This window comes from Mustela nigripes, chromosome 14, assembly GCF_022355385.1.
Source record: "Mustela nigripes isolate SB6536 chromosome 14, MUSNIG.SB6536, whole genome shotgun sequence".
Taxonomy (NCBI): domain Eukaryota; kingdom Metazoa; phylum Chordata; class Mammalia; order Carnivora; family Mustelidae; genus Mustela; species Mustela nigripes.
The window spans coordinates 6,601,822-6,619,138 of record NC_081570.1 but is presented as its reverse complement, the minus strand read 5'-3'; the positions used below and the strand labels follow the sequence as shown (position 1 = coordinate 6,619,138).

The following is a 17,317-nucleotide window of genomic DNA, read 5'->3' as shown; positions in this document are numbered from 1 at the left end:
GGTGCAAAGCATCTCACGTGTCCCGCTCAGATTATATCTGAGCTTTTCTGAAAACATCTGATAGCTGAGAGGGGTTTGTGGCTTCTGTGTAACGACACTTTTTTCTTTGGATTTTAATAGTTGGAGTAGCTGAAAAAAAGCCTGTCCTTGCTGAAAAGCAAAGTATTTATCTCATCATCGTGGTCCTTGGTGTGACCAGATAGAGAACACGTAGACCAGGGTATCTCAGACTAGTGTGTGCACAGAGCCCCTGAGGCTCGTGTTACAGTGCGGATCTGGGAAGGGGGGTTGGGGGGGGGCCTCTGGATCTGCTCTGACCTGTTCCCTGATGCTGCTGGCTCGTGAGTGGCTTGAGGGTGTCCTTGCGTCACCCAGACGTCAGGTACCGGGAGAGACTGAGCTGAAAAACAGAGCTGTGTTTGTAGAGGAATCCTTTTGGTTTAGGTTTTTACTCTTAATAAATTTTTAACGTGAGTTGCTTCGCAAGGTTGTAACCTGAGTATTTATAAGAGATGAATCTCTGGGATTGCTTTGCAGGTTTTCTGCTTTATAACATTTAAAAGCACTTGCCAGATCAGAACTGTGCCTGCTTCTACACAGTGACCGTAGTAGCTCCCTTAGCTGGGGGGAGCTTGGCCTCAGAGTCAAAACTGACATTGTGATGGTAATTTTTTTTTTTTAAAGATTTTATTTATTTATTTGACAGACAGAGATCACAAGTAGGCAGAGAGGCAGGCAGAGAGAGAGAGAGAGAAGGAAGCAGGCTTCCTGCGGAGCAGGGAGCCCGATGCGCGGGGCTCGATCCCAGGATCCTGAGATCATGACCTGAGCCCAAGGCAGCAGCCCAAACCACTGAGCCACCTAGGCGCCCCCGGTAATTTTTTTAAAGACTAGTTTTTGCAGGATATTTTTCCCCAACACAGTTTCTCATATTAAAGAAGGAGTTCTCTTTGCCTAGGGACAGATAAGGACAATTCAGCGAGCTCATGTAATTCTATCAAACATTAATTTTACTGTGGTAAAGTGAATATGTGGTCATTTCTGAAGAGCAGTTTTTACAATGAATGTGCTCCTCACACTCTGTTCGAGTGCCGCATCCCTTCCTCAGGAACATAACCCGAGCACCAGTTTGCATTACTCGAGTCAGTGGTGGAGACAGACCCATCAGTTTTACCTGTTTATTGGTTTTTACAGAGAAACCCAATGAGATGGCCTGGAGTGGAAGCGCTCTGTGCTGTGAACACATAGTGTTTGTCTGCCAGCTGGGGTGGTTTGTTTCATTTTTTCCCCCAGATTTAAAACTGCTTCAACATTGCACATTGGTTTTCTCTGTAACTACGTAGGTTTTGGGGGGTGGGTGTCGTGTATATATTTATACACCGACCTCCCATGGGTACCGTATTGGTTATTGTGTTCAGTTCTCGGGGGTGGGACATTTAGTGTTGTCTAAGTAACCTTATCGGCTCATCTCGCTTGTGTTTTTGAGCGGACTTACATATTCTGTGCATTTTAAGAACTGACTGCAGTCGGGGTTCCAGGCTCCCTCGCTCAGGTCTCTGGAGTATGTGCTGCAGACCTGTTATGTCTAGAGCCACCTCCTGCTCCACTAATAACACGGAACGTGTGTAAAGCCTTTGTGACGTTCCCAGCACTGTTCTGAGTGCTTTACAAACACACACTTGTGTGTGACCGTCCAGTGCCGTGAGGTAAGCCCACTTCCCGCCATCCCCGCTTCGTTTGTTTCTTTTGTCTTAAAGTCAGTACATTTTTTTTTTTAAGATTTTATTTATTTATTTGACAGAGACCACAAGTAGGCAGAGAGGCAGGCAGAGAGAGAGGAAGGGAAGCAGGCTCCCTGCTGAGCAGAGAGCCCGATGCGGGGCTCGACCCCAGTATCCTGGAACCACAACCTGAGCTGAATGCAGAGGCTTTAACCCACTGAGCCAGCCAGGCGCCCAAGTCAGTACATTTTTATGTAAGGAATTTCGTATGTGAGTCTTTCCACTCCCAGCCACTGTAGTTCTTCCAGAGTCGGAATCGCAGTCTCCAGTATAGCCCTTTCCGAAAGAACTTTGATTCGGTCCCACTTGTCACTGCCTCACTCACAATTCTTGTGGTTGGGCTCCTTTGACCCCCACTTGAATATGGACACACTTCAAAAGTTCCCCTCGTGTTTTAGGTCGAAGTAGTTGGATCTGCCTGGTTCTGATTTCAGACACCCTCTTAACATGAAGAAGTTCAAACCGTGTATACCCCGGAACTCTCATCCCAGCACTGGGCAGGCCTGGGGGATACACCAACACCTTGAAGTCCAGACATGGTGTTCTCAAGTGAAAAGCCCGAAAAAAGGAAGCATGTTTGTTTCATGTCAACATAAAAATTAGAATATTAAATTCAGTGTAGCTTAGCTTTCCCTTCTGTCGTGTGCTTTTCGTCATTTTGTGGTCCTGGACCCCAGCTTCCTGATGACCAGCATCCCCACCATGACTTTCCCCCGTTTTAGGTGTCCGTTCCTTCTTATCCGTATCAACACTCAGACTGAACGGTGAGTTCTGGGCTTCGAGACAGCACTTGTCTTGTGCTTTTGCCTAAGTCTTTGTCCACAAACCAAACAAAAGCAAACGCAAGAGCTTTCTGCCCTCCCCCTTTTAAGGAAAGGAAGCTGGACCACAGAGCAGTGACCTCATCTGTCAGCATGTGTCAGAGGCAGGGCAGCTCTTTGCGGGGATGAAGCCATGGTGGGCATGGCAGGAAGCTGAATGGAAGCAGGAAGTGAAATGCACTTTGAAGGAAAATGTCATATTAATAAAATGTCATCGTATTTTTTCTTTCTCATTGGATTGAATGTTATTGCAGCATTTATCAAAACCTAATGTATTGTCATGAATGAAGTAATACTTATTTTAAAGTTGTGTGTTTTTAGGGGTTCCCAGCTGTTTATTTATTTATTTATTTTTCCAGCTGGTTTTTCATTGATGTGCGGAAGTTAACATAGTGAGATTTGAGAAACTAGTAAGAGAAGGAGTTAAGAGCCAAGTCATAGTGGTAGCGTCATTGTATTTGCCACAGTAGACGGGCAAATCCGCCCTTTCCTTCTGGAGGTTTTCACAGAGGACCCGTTATTCTTATATTCTTTTTAAAAAATACAGTCTACTCGGCATAAAGTCCACACAGCATGAAAGTATACGGTTCACCGGGTTTGAGTATATTCACAGGATTGTCAACCACTGTCTGATTCCAGAACATTTTCATCGCCCTCAGAGAAGACCCTGTAGCCACAAGCAGCCACTTCCTGTTCCCCTGCCCTTTGGCAGCCCCTGATGTAGTTCGTGTCTGTGGATTTATTCTGGATTTGTTGTGACGCGTGTCTTCCACTTGCCGTGGTAGTTTAAACTTCACCCATGCTTCGGTCGTCACACGCGTCCGTCCTCTCTTTTTATTGCCAAATAACATTCCATCGCGGGGACATACCTCATTCCCCATGTATCCGCTCCTCAGCTGACGCGCATTAGCACGGTTTCAAATCCTGCTGAAGGGAACGTTAGCGTTCAAGTCTGCGTGGACGGAGGTCTGCGGTGTGCTTGGGTGTATGCCTAGGAGTGGAGACGCTACGCAAACACTCTTACTAGAGCATCCCTCGAGGGGAGCAGCTGCCAGGCCTCCTTCCCTCCTCTGTTGCCATAGCACCCATCCGGCCGCTGCACAGAACACTGCCCCCGCTGAGGCCGTAGCTGGCAGGTGCGTCAGGAACACCCACCCCAGCCTGGCCTTGAGTCCTGCCTCAGCCAACTACTGGCTGGATGACCTTGGGCAGATGACTAAGCATCTCTGGTCCCGCTTTCATCTGTTGTAAAACAAGGAGAGTGACGTCACATACCTCAAGGGTTTGGGGATCATTCACTTATTTATAAATATGAGGAGCTCAAAACAATGCCTGGTACATAGTAAGTGCTCTATACAGAGTCTGCTGCTGTTGTTAAGGATAGAATATTCTAGAAACATTTTTTTATTTAACCTTCTGTGAGAAATAGTTTTCTGTCTTTCTGTAATAGTCTTCGTAGTGCTCCGTTTTCTCATGGAGTTTCTTAAATAGTTTTTTGGATAAGACGGAGGCCCCATCTGGGGGCTTATTTTGATCTCAGATTGGTTCTGGTGATGACATGGGGTTTAGTTTACACCATGCTGGTGCTGGTGCTGTGGCCGTGGGAGCACCCGGTGCTTGCCCAGCACGGGGCAGAGGCTGTCCTAAGGGCCATACGTGGGTTCAGCAGCCTCCGCGGTGGGGACTGTCGCTGCTACTGGCTTCCACTGAGGGACCGGAGATGAGAGAGGGTCCGTCAGCAGCGTGACAGCCTTGTTCCTCGCTGATCCCCAGCGCCCCGGCCGGCATGTGGGTGTAGCCAGTGCTCCCCAAACATGCGTGGAAGGAATGAGAGGCTTTGCCCAAGGTCACCCAGCTCAGAAGCGGTGGTGCCTCCTTCAAGCCAGACGGTCTGGCTCCAGAGTGGATTCGTGCATTTGCCGAGTCCACTTCCCTCACGTTATCTTTGAAACAGCGTAAACGTCCCGGCTCACAGTCATAGCCCGTCACGGGCCGGGAGTGTGGGCAGCCGCCGGAGTTCACCGGTCAAAGCCCCGAGATAAATGCATGGGGCGTTGGAAGCGTGGTCACCCGAGTGCGCTGTCAGCGGGATCCAGTCAGACGCTCATGTTGGACACACAGGGTCCAGCCCAGATTGCTTCCTTGGGCGAAACCCAGAACCTAAAGTCTTAGCACTTGTCAGCTATTCTAGGAAATTAAAATGAGTCAATTCCTTACTCAACCCCTTTTCTGTAATCTGATTGCCTGAGTAGATGTGGGTATGAAAGTATGTCATGTGTTTTATATGTTCAATGGGGAATTAGAAGCCCGCACCCCTCACACAGGCCTTGTTCCGCTCTTTTGATAGCCACCCCTCCTCGCTGCCTGGAGGAGAAGGTCGAGCACCCCCCCCCAACCCCCGGTCCCTTGTTTGCAGGCTCTTCCCTTTACCACGGGGTTCCAGCCCAGCACTCACTTCCTGCCTTCCCAGATGGAGTTCGGGTCATTTATAAGATGTTAAACAGAATAAGAAGAGAATCCAAAAGACATTTCAGGGCAAGAATGGGAACTTTATCTCGATACTTACTTAGGACCAGCTCAGATCTGTGATACTTTCCTCCATATTCTATCATTTGTGTGACTCATGTGGCCTGAGGATGGCCAGTGGGGCCAACTGCCACACGTCACCACCCCATTCTGCTGTTTTTTTAGCAGACACAACTGGGCAGACGTGTTTGCCACAATGGGTTGGATAGATTTGGTTAAGCCCCATGAAATCATCATTGTTCTGTGTTGAAAATATCAAAATATTTGAAAAAATAGGATAGAAAAAAATAGCTGGAAATTTCATGTCATTCAGCCTAACATAAGGTAGTTCTCCATTGAGTTAGCAGTTTTTGGAATCTGGGTGTTAGGCCAGAAACTCCATGTTAAGTTATGGACTAGAGGGAATTCTTTTTTTTTTTTTTTTTTAAGATTTTATTTATTTATTTGATAGAGATAGAGCACAAGTAGGCAGAGGGAAAGGGAGAAGCAGGCTCTGTCCTGAACAGTGGGGCTCCATCCCAGGACCCTGGGATCATGACCTGAGCTGAAGGCAGAGGCTTAACCCACTGAGCCACCCGGGCACCCCGAGGGAAATCAGTTGCCTTCAGGAGAGGTTTGAGATAGTAACCACTAAATATTAGGTAGCCATGCCAGGTCTCCCGCAAAATGGAAAAAGAGCATAGAAGTTGGTCCCTGTTCTCAAAGCGCCGATAATCTAGGTGGAAAGGCAAAACCAGTGTTGACCGAGAGTTAAGTGGGGGTTACCTGGCGTTCATAATTTAGGGCCAAGAGAGCACGGCAGCACAGTCTGGGCTGGAGTCCAAAAAAGGCGAGACGGTGTGGGTTCAGGAAGGTACAGAGGTGACCGGGCTTTACAGATGAGCAGAGCTGACACAGCTGGCGGTGAAGGTGGGGGACCCGCCGAGTGGGGTGGGGACTGGAGGGGCTTCTGAAGGGGGATGAGGAGTCAGCTCTCGGGGCGTGTGGAGTGAGCACACAGTGCGGGGGCAGAGGGTTGGAAGTGAGTTTGGGGCCATGGGATTTCTGCTGCCATCCTGAGTAGATGGGATGTTCCTGCACGTGTGGTTTTTAATACCGTGTCCGGGTCAGCTGGGCCTGCGCGGGGAGTGCAATTGTAGACTCCGCTGTCAGAGTCTATACATCCAGGAGGAGGGCCCAAGAAATCTGGATCCAGCCAGCAGGGTTTGGAAACCCCTGACCAGCCAGTCTCTCGAGCGTAGACTCCGTTCTCATGCGTCCGAGCTCTCTGGTGACCCTGGTTAAAACGGCAGATTTACTGGCTTCCACCCCAGAGCCGTGGAGTTGGAATGTCTGTGGACGGAGCTCAACAAAGCATGTTTTTAACCAGCTTCTCAGGCAGTTCTTGGCACACGGAAATGGGGGGGTCGTGGCTATACCCAGTGAGGGGCTTGGAGGGTGTCAGGCTTGGGTGTGTGTGGCTGCTGCTCTCCCGTGCGCTGGAACCGGGAACTGCTCTGATTAGAGCCACGTGTGAGCTTGTCCCAGAGGTCAGCCTGGATTAGTCAGCGGAGGAGTCCGAGGTCACCGGAAATAAGGGTCAGCCTGGACACCGAGCTGGCGAGCACGGGCCCCAAGGCTGTGCGGAGAGAAGCAGGTTAGGGACAAGAGTGGGACTAGCAGGGACATGGTAGTGGACACTTGCTGCTCAGCAAATGTCTGTTTTTCCTTCTTAACAGCCCCCGACCTCTTTCCTCCTGGTTCAGGTTGGTGGATCTGCAGTCCGTCACCATGCCTTCCCCGGCCAGCTGCATGCACCACCCAAGCTTGGCCAACCAGGTGCTCCCTCCGTGGGTACGAATATTGAGCAGAGGGACAAAGACGCGGATACTGTTTGCAGTTCGGTTCCACCCACCCAGGTCGTTTTTGCTCTGGGAGTGTTACGGCCCCTATTCCTGCCTTGGTTTCTGGCTCTTCCCAGGTCCTTTTCTCTGGCTTCGAAGTCTGTTCCACAAGCTGCTGATGGCTTTTCGCCAAAGTCCCTTTTTGCCCAAGTTAGCTGGAGTGGGCTTCCTTTGTGTCCACAGAACCCTAACTGTCCTAGTACCGTAAGGAGTGCATGTAAGGGCAGGACTGGGAGCTGGGAGCCAGTAGGCATAAGAGACACCCCTCCCATTTGGGGAGAGTAGTGTAGTGTGAGACCGTATTCTGATTAGGAAGAAGACACAGAGAGAAGGCAGGGCCGGCTTGAAGCTGAGCTTTCTCCAAGGGATGGATGAGGAAGGTGTCAGCTGAGAACGCTGGACATCGAGAAGTCAAGTCTGTACATTGTTGGGTTTAACCATTGTCACATTTTTAGGTTTTGCTTAAAAAAAAAAAAGCTTCAGTAAAGTTCTTTTGATTATTTTAGATGCTCTCGGAGAATGAGAGGAGAGGGAGCGGGGCAAGGGCTAGGGCGTTCGAGGTCAGTGTAGGCTGGAGAGGCCCTCTGGGAAAGCTGGTGGGCCCTGTCACATGTGCTGGGAGCGGGGCTCCCGTCGACTCACCTAGCAGAGCAGGAGTAGGGGTTCTCAATTGGCTGGGAAGGGGCAGGGCAGGAAGCAGAATGGGAGAGGTGATTCTGAGACGTCCGTCTTGCGAAGGCTGAGAGAGGGCGGAGTCCAGGGGAGCAGGCGGGGAACACAGGGACAGAGATGCACACGTGGTCACTGCGATGTGACCCATGGGATGCGTGTAATACACACGTAACGGTCGTGTGCCATAGAGCTGTGGGTCCAGGATGGAGGAAAGAGCACAGAAGAATGGATCCTGACAGCTTAGAAGCTTAAAGTATCAGCTCCCGGACACCTGGGCGGCTCAGTTGTTGGGCATCTGCCTTTGGCTTTGGGAGGTGGTCCCGGGCTCCTGGGGTCGAGCCCTGTGTTGGGCTCTCTGCTCAGCGGGAAGCCTGCTTCTCCCTCTCCCACTCCCCCTGCTTGTGTTCCCTCTCTCGCTGTGTCTCTCTGTCAAATAAATAAATAAAATCTTAAATTAAATAAATAAATAAATGTAAAAATAAAAAATCGGCTCCTGGGAGAATGGGGACAGAAAGTAACAGAAACTGGTCCCAGCTGGGGGAAGGAGGATCATAAATGGAGTGTAGTTGGAGAGGCAGTAGAATCCTCACTGTGAAAATTCTGAAGGAATTTTTCACTTTGTTGGCTGTGTATTGTTCCCACAGCGATGTTAAGGAAAGCCTGTCTATTAGGGATCGCTAACCTGTGGATGGAAGTGGCCTAAATATACTCCAGCAGACAAACCAGCTGGCATTTGGGGGAGTAAGTGAAACAGACCCCAGAGTGCCTCACCTTCCTCTGTGCCCTGGTTCCCTAACCGGTACCAGCAGCCACACCCTGGGGGTTGCCCCAGACTCCTCTCTGTCTGTCCAGCAGACTACCAAGTCTGGCCTGTCCTGAAGCTCCCTTAAATGTTTCTTCCTGAAGCTGCCTTGGATGAACTCGTTTCAGATGCCATCAGAGATACTGCAGGATTTTGTTTACTTGCCCCTCGCCTTCCTCCACTCATGCCCATCTTCCTCATTCAAATCGGGGTCATGGGGGCGCCTGGGTGGCTCAGTGGGTTAAAGCCTCTCTGCCTTCAGCTCAGGTCATGATCCCCGGATCCTGGGATCGAGTCCCGCATCAGGCTCTCTGCTTAGTGGGGAGCCTGCTTCTCCCTCTCCCTCTGCCTGCCACTGCCTCTGCTTGTGCACTCTCTGTCTCACACACACACACACACACACACACACACAAAATTGGGGGCTGTGGCTGGGAGGAAGAGATGGTCTGCTACCAGGTCTGCAGATGGTGGCTCGGCGGGCTTAGTGACGCGGAGGGTTACGCAGCTGGTACGGAAGACCCAGGTCTGCCCGAGCGTGAAGCCGGCGCTGCTCCTGCTGCAGCAAGCCCCCTGGCCAGACGGCGTCTAAAGTCGTTCTAGGCAAGAGGACCCAGCCTGCTGGCAATTCGATAAGTGCGTGGATTTGAAGCGCCTAATCCTCTTGGAGCAGTCCACGATTCAAGGAGCCGCTTAAACACTGAAAACAGGCGGGGGTACATAGGAAAGACAGAAGTACACACTTTTGCTGTTCTCATTATAGATGAATCTGGTCTCTTAGAGAGCAGCCTGGGAATACAGGCATTTCAGAATAATTTATGTTCTTTTATTTGGTGATCACTCCGTTTGAGAGGCTATTTCGTGACCCACTGGAGTACAGACGCATGTTCAGAGCTGTAGCTCGCGTTCCCATTCCCCGATCCAGACCTCCGTCCGCGCTCTCTCCCATGTCGGCTGCAGGGAACTTAGTCATGCTTGGGTTTCGCACTCATAATCCCACGGCCTTGTCCGTACCTTCAGAGCACAGCCCGACTCCAACCACTTCTCACCGCCCCCCCCATTCTGACTTCCAGCTTCTCGTGCCTGCATTACTCCAGTAACCATCCTTGCCTACTTGTAGACTTGTTTCTAACACATCAGCCAGTTGGATTCTTTCAGAATAGAAGCCACATTTTTTTCTCTGCATAAAACGTCCCAGTCATTTCCTTCTCACTCGGAGGACAAGTGCAGTTCTTGTAGCAGCCTCTGTAGCTTCAGGCTCCGTGTCTTTGGCGGACCTCCTCTGCTGGCCTCCTTTGCCCAGCCACTGCAGCAGCATCGGCTTCCTTGTTCCTAAGCCAGGCCAGGCCCTGGCCTGCCCCAGGGCCTTTGCACTTGTTGTACTTGCTAATGCCGCTCTGAAATTCATCCCTCGATAATCATGTGGCTTGCTCCCATCCTTCCCTCTGGTTTTTACTCCGACATTATCAATGAAACCTCCCCTGAACACTGAAATATAAAATTGAAACACCCCATTGCCTTCCTACGCACTCTGTGTTCCCCTCCTCCCACCTCCCAGCCTGGTGTCTCAGAGGAGAGAGGGAGTGTACATCTTTTGGCAAACAGTTCCACTCCTTGTGATAATCTCATAGTCTCCAGGACGTTGCCTGAATGAGCCTCTTTATCCTTTTATTCAACAACACACTGTGTGGGCGGCATTGCCTACGTCAGATACCTCAGGGCAGGGTCCGAAATCTGCACTCCCCTGTGCAGCAGCCTTTGCAGGAAGGCCCCCGCTGTCACTCTCAGGTGTGCCAGCTCAGATAATGTGTGTCTGGATCACTGTTGCCTCCTTAGAAGAGCAGACTTCGAGTGGAAAAGTGAGCAACTTGACTTACCTTAAAATGCACTGTGCAGTATTAATATACGCCTAAAAGAAGCGCAAACATAAAAGAGTGAATGAGGTCATTCTGGAAATTTTGCCAAACCTGGCCCTCAGCAGTTCTGTACGCAGAGGCTCTACGCAGAGGTGTATCTGTTCGCGATCAGCCGACTTCTGCAAGCGGCTGGTAGTGTTTTAGACTTTGTGGCCCATAGGGCCTCTCTTGGCGGTGACCCAGGTTTGCCACTGGAGTGGAAAAGCAGCCGTAAACCGTACATAAATAAATGAGCATGTCTGTGTTCCAATAAAACATTACTTACAGACCCTGAACTGTGAATTTCAAACAATTTGCTTGTGTCACAAATATTTTAAAAAGTAAAAACCACTCTTAGCTTCCAGGCTGTTGGAGAACACACACAGAGGCTGAGGTTGGTGTGCGGGCCGTAGTTTGTCTGCCCGGACTCCGAGCAGCTCTGTCCACCTCCCACACTCCGTAGCTATGCGTCATGTGTGGCCGCTGAGCACCTGGCATGCGGCAGCCAGGGCACTTGAGGAACTGATTTTTAATATTAGTCAATTTTTTAAAAAGGTTTTATTTATTTATTAGAGAGAGCACAAGTTGGGGGGGGGGGGGCAGAGGCAGAGGGAGAAGCAGGCTCCCCGCTAAGCAGGGAGCTGGATGCAGGGCTCCATCCCAGGATCCTGAGATTGTGACCAGAGCTGAAGGCAGACACGTCACCGACTGAGCCACCAGGAACCCCAGGATTATTCAATTTTAATATGAATTTTAGTTTCATTTTAAACAGCTCATGTGCGCTGGTGGCTCCAGTTTGGGGCAGTCCGGGGCCTGTAGTGGCTGTGAATGTGCGGGAGAAAGCACGAACAGCGTTGTTCAGCAGCAAAAACAGGGAATAATGGCACACTCACTTGGTGGAAAATACAGTAATAGTGAACATCTGTTGAGTGCTTTCTTGATGCCAGGCCGTGTTCTAAGCACTTTACCAGCTCTAACTCCTTGGATTCTCACGAATGTAGTGAAAGAAATAAACTGTCTTCTGTGCCCACCACGGATGAACGACTTTTAGATGCACAAGGTTGAGTGAAAAAGCAAGTCACGGGGCACTGGTGGGCTCAGTCAGTAGAGCATACCGCTCTCGATCACAAGGCTGTGAGTTCAAGTCCCATGCTGGACATGGAGCCTACTTAAAAAAATAAAGTAGGGGCGTCTGGGGGCCTCAGTCAGTTAGGCGTTCAAGTCTTGATCTCAGCTCAGGTCTTGATCTCGAGGTTGTGGGTACGAGCCCTGCATTTTAAGGAGGTTCCTGCCCAGTGTGGAGCCTACTTAAAATGAAAAGAAAAAATTGAATAAAAAAACTTTAAAGCAACAACAACAAAGCAAGTCACAAAAATTGCATACCACGTGATACCATTTTTCAGACCTCACAAACAAGCAAAATGAAACACTGTTCAGGGATGAACAAATATTTGGTAAAACCATTGGAAAGCAAGGGAATTCAGGTATGTTGCCTTTGGGGGAGAGGAGATGTCCCATTGAGGCCAGCTCCGTCCCGAAGAGGCAGTGGAACTGCCGACCTCCTGACCTCCTGAGTGCTGTGTGCGGGCCGCTGCTCTGTGTAGCCGCGGGTAGGGGCCAAGCAAGCAGCGGCTGACTTCGGAGAACAGTGTCTTCACTAAAAGCCGTGCTCATTGTGGCGTCACTGCAGTTAGGACCGAATCTGGTTTCAGTTCATATTCAAGCAAATGTGTTGCTTTTGTGGGTCCTTCAGATTAGAAAATGTGGTTATTTCTGCAGCTCAAAAACAAAGTGTTAAAACCCTTTGCTCTAGAGGTCTGGTTTTTGTTGTTGTTTCACCAAATCCTGTGCTGGGTGAAATGTTTCCAGAATCGGGCCACAAGAACTTAGTGTGAAAATAAAAAGTCTGAAACCTGTAAAAATAATACATAGGCTTACTTATTAACCGTACCGTGAGAGTGGTCGTTAAAAATGGTCCAGACAGCACCGGAGGGCGACATGAAATTTTACAGATTTCACGTCCAGGTCGGCATGATTTCAGCATCTCGCAGTGTGTGGTGTTGGGGTCAGAGACATTTGTGCTTCTGAGGACCTGGCTCGCCGTGGCCATTCCAGCGAGGGGCTCCTGGGCTCACTGTTGAATGACGTCAAGCTTTTCTGTGTAAATATGTGCATCTTTGACTTTTTTTCCTTATTGTTCCGTCTTTATTCTTCCTGCATTACTGACGTGGGTTTGTCTTTTCTTCCTTTAGAGAGTTTTGAGGTGACAGTCACCAAAGAAGGTGATGAAGGGTTCTTTCTATCCCTCTTATGATTATTAACCCACTAACTTTGTTTATAAAATTGGGAATCAGCCCTTAAACAGAAGAAACTGTCATGTTCTTTTACCCTGATTTATTCTCCTATTTTGTTTCTATTTTTAAATATCTTGATGGAAATTGTATGTAACCAAACCCTTGGTTAGAAATATCTGGACATCAGACATCCATTTGAACTGTATGGATAATGTACATTTTTTTCCTCAATTGAACTTCAGAGATTCACTTTGTAACTGTTTTCTGTGAGTTGTAATTTTGGAAGAGGGCAGTCTTATTTTTATGTGAAATACATTTTTCTGAAGTTTGATACGTACAAGAAAACATTTATGTGTGTTCTCCCACAGGCAAGAATGGAAACATAGATTTTCACCCCTAATTAAGCTCTGAGCCAGCTTCCATGTACTGATGTCCCCAGGCAGGCTTCTTTTTAGGTCCAATAGTCTAGTTTCAGAAACGAGTCTAGCCAATCCCTCCCCGTGACAGAACTGATCTTAACAGTAGACTGTAGCCGTTGAAATGGATGCCTGAGAAGTTGGTATTTCTACCTTTCTCATTTGGTAGTTTGTTTTGATTCCCTAATTTTAGCCAGGCTCATTGCACAGGAAGACTTGTTTCTTTTGATTTTTCTTTCTTTTTTCCTTTTTTTTTTTTTTTCTGGACAGAATTTCTGTAATTATGATGCTGAACCTATATGTCACACTTCTTCCTCTCTCGACACTTAACTGCATTTTAGCCTTCTCTCTGGTCCAAATCAAAATGGCTGCCCGCTGTCCCCAGTAGCTGGGGACAGTTCCTCTGTGTTATCAGGCCACAGATGTTTGCTAATGAGACTGCTTTTACCCTGGAGCTGTCTTAAGTACTCCTGTGAAATGCCTGTCTATATTTTCTCTTTTTCTCTTTTGTACTCCCGCATGAATGGATGCAAAGTTAAGCAAGTTGCTTGGAAAGCCAGAACATGCTTCTTTTTACTAAAGCCCCAGAACTTACCCCGTCAAAGCACAGTGCCCTTGCTTTGTCCACAGACCCTCTGAACCCCTGGCTGCTGGACTGTTGTCGTTTCTTTTCTTTTGGGGGGCGTGGGGCTGGGGAGGGGAGTAGAGGGGAGGGCGGGGGTACCTGCAGACTCGGGGGGCAGAAATTCTAACCTGCGCTGCTTTGACTCCCTAGGTGAGATTTGTGGATTTAAAATTCACGGGCAGAATGTCCCCTTTGACGCAGTGGTAGTGGATAAGTCCACTGGCGAGGGACTCATCCGCTCAAAAGAGAAACTGGACTGCGAGCTGCAGAAAGACTACACATTCACCATCCAGGCCTATGACTGTGGCAAGGGGCCGGATGGCGCCAATGTGAAAAAGTCGCATAAGTAAGTAAGCCCGGCAGGGAGGCACGGGTGGAGAGCAGTCCCGACCCTTGTCCCTGTCCCCAAGGCTCCGTGGGGTTCGTTTTAAGATTTATTTAATTTGAGGCAGAGGCAGGAAGAGGGAGAGAGAGCATAAGGAGAGAGAGCGAGGGGGAGAGGGAGGAGCAGACTCCCTGCTGAGTGGAGAGCAGGACGGAGGGCTCGATCCCAGGACCCCTGAGCCAAACGCAGACATTTAACGGACGGAGCCACCCAGGCATCCCGCAAGGCTCTGTGTTTTTAAAGATGAAGCAGAAGACACTTCTGGGCTGTCCCCCATGGCACTGTGAGTTCTTCAAGGGCAGGAATCTTGTCTGTTTACCCCACAGCATTGGATGTTGAACTAATAAATGAAGGAGTCATTTTATCCCAACAAATACTGTTAAAGAAACTAAGGCCCTACGCTAAAAATTGGAAAAGCCCAGTTTTTCTTGAGGGAAGTATTTTGTTGTTAGAGGTTTCTTTTTTGGGTGAATTCTAAGGATCTAGAATTCCTGTGTGCTGGGGGGAGCAGGTTGCGTGCCGCGTCCCCTCCTGGCTGAGTTCCTGTCCTTCCTGCCTGCGGAGAACTGGTGTGTAACAGACGGGCTCCGGACAAGACCTAGATTTAGACAGAATCCAGTCTCTTCTTGTCTTTTTTTTTATTTTTTAAGTGCATAATCCAGCAGCATATCTTTTTTTTTTTTAAGATCTTATTTATTTGACAGCACAAGTGGGCAGTGGAAAGCAGAGGCAGAGGGAGAAGCAGGTTCCCCACAGAGCAAGGAGCCCAAAGCAGGGCTCCATCCCAGACCCCCGGCATCATGACCCAAGCCAAAGGCCATCCCCAACCAACTGAGCCACCCAGGCGCCCCAGAATCCAGTCTCATCTCCACCACTTGCTCTCCCTTTGGCATGAAGCCAGTTTCGTTTAGTTGAGTCTCAGTTTTTACTTAGTGCCTGGGTTAAGGAGAGAGGGACATGTCGACCCTCTGTGACGGTCAGGGGGACACACGGCATTGGGCGTGGAGGGTCTTGGTGAACACTGGGGTGCTGAGAGCCAGCGAATCACCTTGCTGTTGTCCTTGAAAAAGGCCTTACTTCAGTCAGAGATCTTGTCTGAGTCAGAAACATGCCCTGATCAGTAGCCCTTGACACTGACCATTTCCGCTCTTTGCAGCTGGGTCTGAGGGCACCTTTAGTGCCTCTTGCCTGAGCTGGGGAGGTGGGACTTGGCAGCAAGGGGTCTGCTAGGAGGGGAAAGCTGAGATCACGCTGAAGTCCTTCGTTTGTTGGGTCCGTACTGGGGGATGGGCCACAACGGGTTGCTAGTGGTCTTGGTTCATAGAAGCTGGGCTGAAGCTGGACAGAACTGTTTCCAGGCTCCCAGACTCCCTGTCCATGTTTCCCGTCTTCTGTGTCTTACCCCCTCTTCCTTGGGCTCTAATTTTGTCTTATCTAGTTTATCTCCCTTCTGCATGCCCTGTCCCATACTGTCAAGAAAACTCCAAGTGTCTTTTATTTTATATGACCGCCTTTCTTTATTTAACAGCTGCCTTGCTCTTGGGATCTGGAGGAATCAACTCAAATTCCTGTTTTAACTTTCTAAAGTTGTCTCCACACTAAAGTAAAAACAATCACTTGTTTAATTTTGATCTCCATCATTTGAACTTCATGAAACAAGATAGTAGCAAAAGATAAATTTAAAACCACGAAAGAATTGGTATGCTCGGGGTCAGAAAGCAAACCGAACACACAGCTTTTCTTCTTCTTCCAGAGCAACTGTGCACATTCAGGTGAACGACGTGAACGAGTACGCACCGGTGTTCCGGGAGAAGTCCTACAAGGCGACCGTCGTCGAGGGCAAACAGTATGACAGCATCCTGCGGGTGGAGGCTGTGGACGCCGACTGCTCCCCTCAGTTCAGCCAGATTTGCAGCTATGAAATCGTCACTCCAGATGTGCCATTCGCCATCGACAAAGATGGTGAGTCAGAGGAGAAGACCTTCCTGACCGGGGAGACAGTCCGTGGACAGGTCTGCACACGGGTGAAACTCAAAGATCCGGATGATCTCCGCCCCTCCCTTCAGGCTGCTCTAGAAAGGACCCCAATCTGGGGGCTCATACGACGGACACTGGCTTTGTCCCACGGTCCTGGAGGCTGGGAGACCACGATCGTGGCACTGGCAGACCCAGGGTCTTCTGAAGCCTGAGGCGTGGTTCGCCGGTGGCCATCTTCACGCTGCGTCCTCACATGGCAGGGAGAGAGAGAGCCCTCTGGATCCCAATGTGGGGGCCTCACGACCTCACTTAAACCTGAGTTCCTCCCCCAGAAGCACCTCCTTATAACTGCATGGTGTGGGGTGCTAGGACTTCAGTGTATGGGTTTGGGGGGCACAAGCATTCAGTCCGTAGCAGAGCCCGTCTCTTGTGTGTGTGTGTTTCATATTTTTTTACCCTGTCCCCTGAAAGTCTCGCTTCTGGCACCTAAAATCAAGTGTTCTTTATGGGGCACCCTTCTTTTTCCTCTCCCAAGGTCTAAAAAATCCCCCACTTCACTTGTTTTTAATCTGTACCTTCTCACCTTTTCATCAGTGCATGTCAAAAAGACTGACTTTTGGTCAGTCTGTTTTCTGTTCTCCGTTAGATTTGGATCTTGTGCCTCATGTGACGGTGAAGGTTTTGCCTTCCTGCCAGATGCTCCCATCCCCCGCCATTGAGCAGAATGAGCTCTGCCAAACCTCCACTTCTTGATTAGCTTATGGCTTCTTGACAGTGAGACAGGGCCTCTGCTGTTAATGCACCGTCCAGAATCTTCTCAGGAAATCACGGACATCGCGAACACTTTGCAGTTATCCGCACTGACATTCAGAAGCACACTCCTCCTTTCTGGGGGAGGGTGAGTAGGGACTCTCTGTCTCTCTCCGACACACACACAAAGGAAATCTTGTAGCAAGAAATAGATTTAGTGCAGCTTGATCTTGTGTTCCGTATTTGGAGGACTTGAGTTCTTTTGTCTTCTTTGTCCTCTTACATGCAAACTGCTTAATCTTAAAGCAAATACATAAAGCCAAAATAGAAAAACCATAGGAATAAATGAAGGTTGAATTGTGTAGACACATTCCCTCTGTTGACACAGTCCTTCAAGGTGGACTCAGTGTGTTCAGGCTCAAGACAGCCAGACCGAGTGTTAAGGACCTCCGGCCGGAGCTTTCTCTCCCCTCAGTGTTGATGATGCTTGGAG

The 17,317-nt window shown here is 49.3% G+C and overlaps 1 protein-coding gene and 1 non-coding gene across 5 annotated transcripts in view; one reads left to right on the top strand and one right to left on the bottom strand.

The window, feature by feature from the left end:
• Positions 1-17,317, top strand: part of CLSTN1 (calsyntenin 1) — a 78,696-nt gene that overhangs the window by 41,297 nt on the left and 20,082 nt on the right. For 2 of the 4 annotated variants that reach the window (XM_059375108.1, XM_059375106.1), the window contains exons 3-5: positions 12,630-12,659; positions 13,863-14,058; positions 15,851-16,059. In XM_059375108.1, coding sequence (XP_059231091.1) covers positions 12,630-12,659; positions 13,863-14,058; positions 15,851-16,059 — 435 coding nt within the window. The remainder of the gene's footprint in view (positions 1-12,629; positions 12,660-13,862; positions 14,059-15,850; positions 16,060-17,317) is intronic. The other 2 variants (XM_059375109.1, XM_059375107.1) reach the window with 1 other exon arrangement.
• Positions 2,507-2,632, bottom strand: LOC132002385 (small nucleolar RNA SNORA40). Its single transcript, XR_009399871.1, has one exon. It is a non-coding gene; the product is annotated as a small nucleolar RNA SNORA40 (small nucleolar RNA).